Source organism: Mobula hypostoma, chromosome 18, assembly GCF_963921235.1.
Source record: "Mobula hypostoma chromosome 18, sMobHyp1.1, whole genome shotgun sequence".
NCBI classification, from domain to species: Eukaryota; Metazoa; Chordata; class Chondrichthyes; order Myliobatiformes; family Myliobatidae; genus Mobula; species Mobula hypostoma.
This window is the reverse complement of record NC_086114.1, coordinates 58,517,673-58,530,000: the sequence shown is the minus strand read 5'-3', so window position 1 is coordinate 58,530,000 and position 12,328 is coordinate 58,517,673. Positions and strand designations below refer to the sequence as shown.

General features: G+C 41.2%; 1 protein-coding gene across 9 annotated transcripts in view; it reads right to left on the bottom strand.

The window, feature by feature from the left end:
* herc1 (HECT and RLD domain containing E3 ubiquitin protein ligase family member 1) overlaps positions 1 to 12,328 on the bottom strand; it is a 270,719-nt gene that overhangs the window by 48,759 nt on the left and 209,632 nt on the right. For all 9 annotated transcript variants that reach the window (XM_063070950.1, XM_063070953.1, XM_063070952.1 and 6 more), the window contains 5 exons: positions 11,309 to 11,436; positions 7,977 to 8,110; positions 7,645 to 7,845; positions 5,280 to 5,410; positions 2,639 to 2,838 (listed from right to left, as the gene is read on the bottom strand). In XM_063070950.1, coding sequence (XP_062927020.1) covers positions 2,639 to 2,838; positions 5,280 to 5,410; positions 7,645 to 7,845; positions 7,977 to 8,110; positions 11,309 to 11,436 — 794 coding nt within the window. The remainder of the gene's footprint in view (positions 1 to 2,638; positions 2,839 to 5,279; positions 5,411 to 7,644; positions 7,846 to 7,976; positions 8,111 to 11,308; positions 11,437 to 12,328) is intronic.

Genomic DNA, 12,328 nt, shown 5'->3' with positions numbered 1-12,328 from the left:
ATGACTTACTGAATTGAAGCGAACGTTTTTACAATGGGCATTATTCTCTCCTCTGTGCTAACCATCTCCCCTCTCCATTCTCAGTGCTGATGCAGGGTTTTAGTCTGAAACATCACCAATGCTACTTGACTCACTGGGTTTGTGCGTTGCTCCACATTCCAGCAGTTATAGTCTCTTCTGTTGAGATTATTTGGTACATCCATTAATTTCTAAGCTTTTTTCAGTTAAAATACAAAACTGCTTCAGGGATACTACTGTGAAAACAAAGTACTGCACATGCTTGAATAATTAAAGTGACCACCTCTAAAAGACAGGTGGAGATACATCTCTAATGAAGGAGGGGTAAGGTGCTCCTTCCCTCCACTAGCCTGCAGGCACCCGTGGGCAAGGTGTAGTACCTGCTTAGTCCCCCAATCAGGCTCATATGAAGCCATGGCAGCCAGTGGTAGACGGTGGTATGAGCAGCTGGTGCACATCACAAGTCCTGGTTGTGCGACCACTGACACCAGGCAGAAAATCTCTGAAGAGTATTGATAATGGCTGGGGTCCCCTGTCTTGTAAAGATACTGCCCAAAAGAAGGCAACGACAAACCACTTCTGTAGAAAAAATTGTCAAGAACAATCATGGTCACAGAGACTATGATCGCCCACGGTGTATGACATGGCTCAAATTGTTGATGATGACTACCTCTAGAAGGATGGGAATAATACTCTAAAAGGGTGGGAACAACATCAGCCATGATGGAATGGCAGAGAAGATTCAATGGGCTGAAAGGCTTTATTCTGTTCCTACATCTTATGGTCCAGTCAGAGAGCGGGGAGCATTTATTCTTGTTTCTAACTTTCAGCATCTTCCATTAAACTTTTTACCTAGCATTCTCTTGCATCCTTGTCTTCTTATACAAGTGAAGATAATTCTCTCTTTGCAGTTGTTATCTTTAATATTTCATTAAACATTACAAGCAGTATAAACAGGAATAAGTTTATTTATATTATGTTGTGTCAGAAGATGTCTCAGAACTTTGTGTAGAAGTACTGCTTCAAAGAGTGGTAAAGGTCAGTTTGGGTTACATCTTTGTATCTGCAATTGTCAGGATTTTTGATAGGGTTCCTGCTCATGACTTCAGAATTACCTCTGATTACATTTAAATTCAGGGGATGTTCTGTAGGTTTACAAATATTAAACAAGTAATTCAGCCTTAGTGTTGTACTGTCCAAGACTGAAATTATTGTATTCATAGTCAACTCACAACTTCTGCATCTTTGTTCACCATTCCATCTCTTCCTCTTCTCACCAGCAGGCAAAAAAATTCAAGGGGCAACAGGGCCAGGCACTCAATACCAATGATGCCCCACACTCAAGACATTCAGTGAGTGAACAAAAAAATTACATCTTGTCCAAATTACTCTGAATCATATCAAGCATTCTTGCAGTTTCAGGCTGATTGCAACATTTATTTTCATAATGGAAAAATCCCACCATGGGTCGGGCACCCCCCCCCCCACCCCAGTTTTTACAACCTCCACTACCAAATCATCCAAGTGTGGTCTACTTTGTCACTCACTCCCAACTGTCCACTTCACCAGCATTCTACCATTCCCAGGTCCTTGGAACTTCCTTCAAAAGCCTCTTACTCCTCAACACTTGCCTGACTTGATGCACTTACTTAAATCTGCTCTTACTAGTCCATATCTTCAGTCACCATGAAGTATCATCAGCCACTTATTCTATTGAAAATGTTAAATAAATGCACTGTTGTTTCATGTAATGAGTATAATCTCTATGTTGCTGCCTTCAAGTTCCAACTCTTTTAATTTATTATGCATTTGCCATCCCAGATGTAAAGGCTATAATTCTACTTGTATGACTTTGACAACTTGCTTAGTGCTGCCATACCATCTCCACTTTGTTCAGTACCACTGGGGAACTTAATTGCCCTGCAGTGAGATCAGTTATCTATATTTACCAAGAATAAGAGGGAACTCATTGGAGACCCAAGAGTGATCCATTCAATGTCTTCTTCACTATAACTCTCTCCTCTCACCAGTATCCCCTACTTCCTTCCCTTTCGCTGTTTGAAGTCCATAAATCCCAGCTGCAAAACTTTTCTTGGAGGGTACGTCAAAAGTCTTTTGGAAGACTAACTTTTCTTTCCTTTCCTAGAAATAATTGTGACTTACAGGACGACTTAACTGGAACAGCATGAACATAAGAGATTCTCCAGATGCTGGAAATCCAGAGCAACACACATAAAGTGCTGGAAACGAATAAACAGTTAACATTTTGGGTCAAGAATCTTTATCAGGACTCATGTTTATTCATTTCCATAGATGCTGCCTGACTGCCTGAGTTCCTCCAGCATTTTGTGTGCGTTATTTGGAACAACACGACAGTTCAGCAGCGTAAAACCAATATCATGTACACAGGTTGGTTTGAAAATATATTTAAAGGAAGTCCACTAATTAACATTAAGTAGTAAATGATAGCTGGATGGCAAAGTGTAACATGATTTGGTAAAGAGTTCATTTCGTAATAACATCCTGAGCTTAAATGTCTGAGTGAATGTTGAATCAATGGAAACAACGAAGGATTTTCAGCAACAATAGATGTTTTGAAAGTGTAGACCTTTATATCTACCTGGCCAACATGAGCCGCAATTTGACTCCTTTTCCAAGATGACTGCACCAGGTGACAGTATTCACCGATGCTGGATGAGAAAGCTTATGTAGACAGTGCCAGCTGCCATCTATAAAGCTCCATAATTTGATGGTGGTTTCTTTGGCACAGCTCATAAGCATCTGCCCTAATGGATCCCACTTCACACAAGTGATACTTTCCTAGTGCACAGAGGAAACAGAAAAAGAATACATACGAAGGTTACATTCTGCTACCTGCAAAGACATACAATTTTACTTAAAATTTTTATATGAAAGTCTGCAAATGTACGTCAGCACTCTAACTGATCTTGCTATTGATACTATAGATTTTTGCACAGTAGCCTCTTATGATAGTACTAAATAATTGCACAGAACTGTTTGGATGGGAAACAACTTCCCCCAGGTACGTAGCACCAGTAGCATTATACGGTTTACTTTTTAATTTGTATCTTATATGCACCTTATTATTTGATAACTTATTTGTGGTCATATAACTGTATGTGTTATGCTATCTGTGATGTGCACCTTGGTTGTTTCGTTTGGTGGTATACATGTGTACGGTTGAATGACAGTAAGTTTGAACTTGAGGTACTAGGAAACCATCAAGGCTCTCTTTATTCCCATTCTTTGCCTCCTACCAATCGACTACTGCTTTACTTTATCCATGCTAGCATTTTCCCTGTAATACCATCGGCTTGTAGCATGTTAAGCAGTCTTGTGTGACAGCTTCTGAAAATCCAAGTACACAAGATCAACCGATTTTTCTTTGTCTATCCTGCTAGTTGTTTCTTCAAAGAATTCCAACAGATTTGTCAGGCAAGATTTTCCCTTGAAGATATCATGCTGTATAAAGCCTATTTTATCATGTGCCTCCAAGTTTTGCCCGACGCCGGCCTCCTAGGCCTGAGTCGACGTAGCAGTAGTCCAAGTACAATGAAACTTCATCCTTGATAATCAACTAAAATCTTCCCAACCACTGAGGTCAGACTAACTGGCCTACAAATTCCTTTCTTTTGCCTCTCTCCCTACTTGAAGAGTGGAATGACATTTGCAAATTTCCAGTCTTCCGGAACCATTCCAGAATCTAGTAATTCTTGAAAGATCATTTCTAATGCCCCCACGATCTCTTCAGCCACCTCTTTCAGAACTCTGGGGTGTACACCATCTGCTCCAGGTGACTTATCCACCTTCAGATCTTTTAGTTTCCCAAGAACCTTCTTTCTAGTAATGGTAACTTCACACACTTCACGACCCCTGACACCTGGAACTTCCACCATACTGCTGGTGTCTTCCATAGAGAAGACTGATGCAAAATACTTATTCAGTTCATCCGCCATTTCCTTGCCCTCCCCCCCCCATTACTACCTCTCCAGCATTGTTTTCCAGCGGCCCGATAACCACTTCTCTTTTATGCTTGATGTATCTGAAGAAACTTTTGGTATCCTCTTTAATATTATTGGCTAGCTTAATATTAGCTAGTAGTTAATGATGGTGGAGTTCATTCAGTGTTTGCTGACGTGTTCTTTTTTGATTGAGTGTAAATGAACAAAGTCAGTGGCAGTACCTAGCGCAGAAACTGAACTGCCTTCATACAATGCTTTCAGTTATTATATCCTCCCAATCTCTATTTTTGCTATAACATTGAAAATTATGTCCATACCTTCAATACTTTAACTTTGTTAAACAGTGAAGCCTAAATGTTTGAAACCGCAATGAGCAAAACAATTCTGAATTGTCTTACTGCCTATTTCTCGCCAACTATCAGTGACAAACATCAAAGCTTTTTGAACACTAACAGACAAGTGATGCTATCTAAAAACTGTTTGCTCGAAGCATGGTGTAGTGCCCAACGGCCACACAACGTGCACGTGATTGACACTAGTTGGAAAATGCTTGGCAACAGTTGCCTGTCTCAATAAAGTGGCATAGTATCCCAAATAAATGAAGGGAATCCCGACTATTTTCTCGATTTGCTTTTGTTCTTTAAGAGTTGTCTCAAATAAGCAGCTGCCCTGAATAACTGCTGGCCCAATTACCCGGAATCCACTGTAACTGGATTTAACCAAATCCCTACCGTCACACTCCATTGGTAGCATTTTCCTTTCTGTAGCTTTCAGCTGCCCACCAGCCCTCTAACATACCACATTCATCACTGCCATGGTAATTTACAAAACCTGGAGTATCAAAAGTACCTTGCGACAGCAAACTACCTGCTACATTCCAATATCATATTTTAAATCTTCTGACCCAACTCCTCTTAAGGTATTGGCACAGGTGACAATTATTCTTCCATGTAGGTTTATCTACTATAAACAGGACCCTCACCTGGCCATTGGAATGATATAGATGCACAAACCTCAAAGGTTTTCAGCACATTTCCTTTAACTCTTTACGTATTTCTCCTAAGAGACTGACACATAAGTATTCCGCACTTTACTCTACACAAGTACACGTGTAGTCTCACACTGAAACCCATTAATCATTTGGACAAATCAAAGTGATCGTCATGGATCCTAATTACTGAGAGGGTCACCACTGGGGAGAGGGAGGGATGTGAAAAGGTTGGCCACTGTAATGTATAGGAACAGCTCAGTGTCAGCATCTTGGATTTTTACACATACCTTGTGTGCATCAATCATGACAACTGTTCCTTTCTCCAGGGGCTCTTTTGTGCCAATCAGCATCTTTCCATCTGCATATCCGACTGCAAATGGCTTATCTTCACTATACCATGCAATAGACATTACAGCAACTAAAGATAAAAACAGCAATTGTGAAAAAAACACCCCATATACCAGAACAGATAATCATTGTCAAACATTCCACTACAAGACTTCATAATAAATTGCTTCCTAAATGGAAAGCTGCAAATCTATAAACGTGTACAAGAAAATGGGTACAATAATTCAGAAATTAGACCAATATCTTTTCCTCAAAAACAATTGCTTACTTAGTACTTAATAGTTCAACTTAGCATAAAACAGATTTATCAAGTTGTCAAGCTAAAGAAAACTTCTGGTAATACTGCTTCTTTTAAACTTAAATCTTCCTCCTGCTGTGCTGGGAATAACAAAAAGATACGAAGGCATTAAATTGGAACTTCTATTGCTCCACTGACTTTGCCATTAATACCTAGATCACAATATCTCAGCTAGAGGGCACTAGACATTATAATTGGCTTTAATGCCTGGGCAGTGAAAGTAAAGAGTGGGTGAATACTGGACAGATTTTGAACTCTTTAACCCCACCGCCAGAAAGTGTACCTGAACTTAAATGAGAATAGAATCCAGCTATCACAACCCAAATAGCTCACTCACGATTGATGGCCAGGAGTCACAATTGCAGAGGGTGTCTGTTACCTGGACAGAGATAGCATGGGAGGAAGTGGCTACTTTGAACACTACTAAGAACCAGAATTTCCACTAAACAAAACTAAGTTTGCGCTAATCAAGTAGTTGTTCAGGAGGAAGACACTTTACAGACAGAAGAGTATAACTGTAAACACATGATGTTATGACTAGCTCACGACTTGAATGACCCATATTAAATTTCACTGCCTGCTCTCTTCATCTAATGTAGCATTTCTGAAAAGTGAAATGGCTAATGTCTCTGGACAAATGTCTTTCAATTGAACTGCTGACTCACACTTCATCCCCAGATGCTGCTTGGCCTTGGACACGTCACAATTTCTGTTTTAATAGTATCTTCAGTTGCACATATCTTATATCCTTTCCCCTTCAAAGATGGTGTTAAGAGACTCAGTGAGGGTTCTGGCACAGTTTCTCACACCTCAATTTCTATTATAAACTAGTGACTTGAAGGAGGACTGCATGGCAGAGGACTGAAAGGGAAATGGGAGTTGAGAGTAGAGCATCACTCAAAATGACTATTGAGTTTATGCACAGAAAGGATCAAAGGGGAATAGAGAGAGGATTAGTGGAGATGCAGCAGTACCAACAGGATCAATGATGTGGTGATTCATGTGCCATGTCATACGACGTGGGCGATCATGAGTTTGACCATGATAGTTCTTGGCAATTTTTTCTACAGAAGTGGTTTGCCATTGCCCTCTTCTGGGCAGCGTCTTTACAAGATGGGTGACCCCAGCCATTAGCAGTACTCTTCAGAGATTGTCTGCCTAGCGTCAGTGGTCCAATGACCAGGACATGTAATATGCACCATCGACCACCTCCTCCCATGACTTCACATGACCCTGACCGGGGGGGGGGGGGGGGGATGATTAGGTGCTACACCTTACCCAAGGGTGATCTGCAGGCTAGCGGAGGGAAGGAAACACCTGACACCACCTTTGGTAGAGATGTACCTCTACCCCACCACTCTAGGAGATGCTAATGCCAATCAGAATGAGTTTTAAAAGGAAGGTAAAATTACAGTTCATTTGTGTGATCATTGCAAAGAAGTGTTATCACTGAAGAGACCCAAATATTCTCAACCATCACCTTTTACTGCCACCAGTGCCTTAAAAAAAGGTCATATGTTGTCTATCCAAGGAAAACTTGAACAATGAAGCCCACACTGATGAAGGAACAGATACAATGATGAGGCTTTGGAGATACTAAAATCTTGTGCCCTTTGGTAATTCTCTTCCCCCAAAAGGTTGTTCTTATTAAGAGCAAACCAGTAAAATTGTTTTTGCCAGACTTCAATGGCACAAAGCCAAAAGGCTCAGGACTGAGCGAAGTGAAGTTTTTGTAAGGATGGTAAGTTAAGTTGTATATGGGAGATGAATAAATATAAAACACTACTTCTAAAATCTAATCGTTGTCTGCCCTGTTAATACAAAATCTAAATAAGAGAGATTTGGCAGGAATAAATACCAAAGTATTGGCCAATATTCAATAGGATGTCCATTTTGAGGCTGCATATGAAAACTCTGGAACAGAGCTATTAGCCTAGGTTGGATAGGAATTAGAGACGGTTGGAATTACTGACAAAACAAGGCAAAATTCCAGAAGGGGCACTTACCATCCTTCCTGTAGCAATGCTCGAGTTCAAGTCTGTGCATGGTAGAGGAATCCACCACCTCAATGAGCCCTAGAGATCCATCAATTCGCCCCACAAGTAGAACTTCTAAAGTGTCACCTGCCCAGCTTGCTACTGGACCTTCGACTGGCCAGGCGAGAGCAGACACCCAGTGTGGCTGGATGTCCAGAAGTCCCTTACCTCCTGCAGAAGGAAAAATGGCTAACAGCATTGAGCATCCTTTAAGAAAAAGTAGGTAGAGATTTGTAGTGCTTGATTTCATTTTTCACTACATTTATCAATTTTAAACTTTACGAAGATATAAAAGGTCATACCAGTGACTTGCCAGATGTTGACCACCTTTTCTAAAGCTGCTGCAATGTATTTTCCGCTAATGCTCCAGCAAATAAGAGACAAATTTGGATCACAAGGAGACCCTGTGCAGCCCACATCCTCCGAGGTAGCTTCGCTGTTTAAAAAAACAAACCAATTTTCACTACTCCTTAGCGAGTCACAATGCACTTTATTTGTGTTTACTGAAAATAACCCATAGGAGTAAGGTAGGATAGTAATGACTCTGCTAGAGTAATTAGACAAACACATTTATTCAAATCCCATCAAGCTGGGACAACTGTATTGATAAAACCCACCCTAATCACTAAAATGACCAAGGGAAAGAAATCTGCCACCCTTATCAGACCCGTAGCAAGGTGCTCCATCTTTAAATAAAGTACCTATCAAGTCAGTCACTATTGCCCATCCATTACATAATGCACATAAAAATGACAGAGATTTGACAAAGGCACACTCAGACTAGTCCATACTGCAAAGTTCTCATTGTGTTTAGTATCATGTGTGACGCCCAGCAGAGCTACCGGACGGATGATGCTAATGAGAGAGATAAGAAAGACAATGGAGAAACATTCAAAGTGCTAATAAGAGAGAAGAGAGGGATTAACGGGAAAGAAACACAATTCAGATATTGACAGACCAGTTGCTTTGAACCTGAACTGTTTGAAGTTTGATGGACAGGTGATACCCCAGCAGGGGGATAAAAGCAGCAGGTTTGCTAAGGCACGCGACATACCACAAGACCCTGGAAAGAGCAGTGTGCCCCCACAAGTTGGTGGGAGTTTGGAGGACCAGTTCGCAGGAACTGACCAGAGGCTCACAGGGTATAAAGGTACGATCAGTGGGAACCTGGGGTGTGTGTCTGCTCTTGCCTGGGTACCGGGGTCACCGCGGAAGAACGATCGTATCCGGAACAGAGGGGTCACAGTCGGTGACCACAGCGGGATTAGAAGACATCAAAAAGTCTGCTTGAAACCAACCGCGAAGACATCAAAAGGTCTGCCTGAAACCAAATTGCATCTCTCTCTCTCTCTCTTCCCCCCCCCCCCAACGGTACGACAACAGAGATTACTGCGAACTGCACTAAACTGAACTGAACTCTGCTTCACTTAAGACTGATCATTTTACCCCTAGACTGCGATAGAGTTTGGATGATTCCTATTACCCTAGTTCTGTGTATATGTGTACATTATCATTGCTAAACTGTTACATTTATATCCTTACGATTAGTGTACTGTATTACTTATTTCTTTAATAAAACTTTATTAGTTCCTAGTAATCCAGACTCCAACGAGCGTTCCATTTCTGCTGGTTTGGCAACCCAGTTACGGGGTACGTAACATTAGAAAGATGTTAAAACTGGAAAAGCTTCCCACAACTAACCGAAGAACATGGAGACAAAAGAGACTGTAAATGCTGGGATTTAAGAGGCTAAAACAAAACTGCTGGAGAAAGTTAGAGGGTCAGGATACTTTTGCCTCACAGATACTTTAGCCCCCAACCCCTTGTTCTTTAGCAAGTTATTTTTTGAAACTGTGGAACTATATTCAGACTTTTTCTAGCCAATGTTGCAGATTCCTCAAACACAGCATTTAGTATATTCCATTCACCAGCAGCTGGGTGACTACCAACGTAGAGAGTTAGTGCAGGATTCTCCTCTGGCAATTCCCCTGGAAAGAAAACTACTGTTAAGTTTGCTGCTGGTTCAACAGAAGGCTGTAGCAGCAGCCAGGTCTGTGGCACCAGGACTGATCTCTGAGGCTCAACAGGGAAGGGTGAAGGCACAGAGAACTAAGGTGACAGCAGACTCGATAGTTAGGGGAGCAGACACAAGGGTAGTGTGTTCCCTCCCGGTGTCAGGGTTGAGGATGTCTCTGAGCAACTGCAGAACATTCTCAAGGGGGAGGGGGAGTGACCAGAAGTCATTGTGTGTGTCAGATCAGGATGAAACCATAAGTGGTGGAGCATGTTTGAGGGGTCGAAGTGCTCCGCTTTCATTAAGAAATAAGGAAATAACTTCCATGTATATAAAACTCATCAGATCATATCCACAAATGCTTCACAATTAAGTGGTTTAAAATGCAGTAATGTTTATAATCAGCACCTTTTTCCTAGGGAGAATATGGCAAATACTAGAAGACATCTGCTTAAGGTGAGTGGCGATGACAGAGCTAGGTTGTTTTTAAAATGGAGTGGTAGGTGCCCGTAACACACAGCCAAGGGTGGTGGTAGAGGCTGATACAACAGGGACATTTAAGAGATTCTTAAGCACATGGATGTAAGAAAAATGGAGAATCGCAGCCATCGGACTGAACCTGGTTCAATGAGAAAAGTTTGCAAAGAGCAGCACTGGTCTAACCTAAAACTGAACTGCAACCAAGTCAGGTTGCCATGCACATGGGTTGTCATGTTTGGTAAACAGTGGAAGCTTTATCTATGAGTCAAGCTAACAGATTAGATCAAAGCCCTGCAGGCTCTGACACATCCTGTGCAAGGTTTAATTTCCCCACCCTTAACAGGAGGAAGCAGTACCATGAAACCCTACGCTCAATGACAACAGAGCCTTGAACCACAAGCACAAATTCAAGCTCGAGGCATTTTTAATTAATCTAAAGTGCCGGGAGATGGTCCATCTCAATCTCCTCCTGAGACCTTGCCTTTATAGAAGCCAGTATAATTAAATGCCATGCCAAGCTGCTCCAAAAACATTGACATCAAAGCCAATCAAATTAATTCTAAGAGATACAAGATTTGCAGTTGCTGGAATAAATGGCTGGAAGAACTCAGCAGATTATGGAGGAAAAGAGATGGTCGATATTTCGAATCAAAACTCTGCATCAAGACCCCTGATGTCTGTTTGCTATCAAAATCATCACAATGGTGATGGAAGAGAGCACCAACAACTCTATCAAGCATCATTTACTCTTTACTGAGCTGCTCACTGACGCCTGCTTGTGTTTAGTCTGCATCATTCAGGTCCAGACACTTTACACCAATGGTGCAAACAGCGACAGAACAAATGAGTTCCAGACCAGAATTTCTTCCACACCATGGCAGCATTTGACTCATCATGGAATAAAACTGAAGTCAGTGGAAAGCGGGGTAAACTCTTCATCAGCTGAAGTCATTAAAGTCCAAAGGTTGTACCCGTGACTGGTGGAAGTTAATAATCTTAGGTCCAACCCATTAAAGCATGAGTACTAAAGTAATATACCACAGATAATGGAAATCCAAAATAAAAGCAGAAAATGCAAAAGTACACAGTAAATGCAGTGACACCCACATTCTGTATTTTAATATGTAAAATGCTACTCACGATTTATTGAAAATGCAGGTTTGCTGTAAAGTATAATGATTTTTAGTGACACTCCATACTCTAACAGTTCCATCATTGGCACTTGTTGCTAGGAGACCCTTTTTATTGCACCATTCACATGTTATTACCTTTAAAGGAAAAAAAGAAAATTACCCTGAAAACTGATTAATATCAATGCCATTAAAGTAACCAGGCTGAATGCACTTACAACATTACAATTAACAGCACAATCTCTCTGCACCAAACTGTGGCTGTGGCCTGCAACTATTACAGTGTGAACTCACCTTTGTGAACTTCAGTTCTGAATGCTACTTGCTTACTTTTACTGTTTGCATGTTCCCCCCCCCCTTTTTCTCCTCTGCATGTTGGGTCTTTTGTTTTAATGGGTTCTATTGGGGTTCTTTTGCTTTGTACCTGCCTGTCAGGAGACAAATATCAATGTTGTATAAAGAATACACGCATTGATAATAAATGTTACTTTGACAACCCTGTGCAATTTTACAGAGCATTAATAAATCCCTCATCCATTCAAAGTTGTTTAAGCTTCCCAAAGGTAACATACTCGCAGAGAAGTGTAGATTGTTTAGGTTCTATTTGTACAGATGAGTGAAAACGTCTTGAAAGAAGAATTCTTTCAGCAGCTGTACATTGGTGGTTCACAACACAAGGACCAAATGACCTAATTCATTAAGACCATGTGTTAACATGGGCTACATCCAATCTTCAGAATGGGCATACACAGCCTACAGTGATCGCCTTCACATCTCCTGAGGTCCCACAGCTCATGGACCTAATGGAGCTACGAAGGAGACAGCGAGCGGGGATGGAAAGGGGCAACAAGGAGAACAGTGAGATAACTAAAATAAGCACATACCCTATCTGGTTATGTCTAGTAATAATAAAACACATTTCCTGTGGCTATAAAAACGTAAACACGAGGAATTCTGCAGATGCTGGAAATTCAAGCAACACACATCAAATTTGCTGGTGAATGCAGCAGGCCAGGCAGCATCTCTAGGA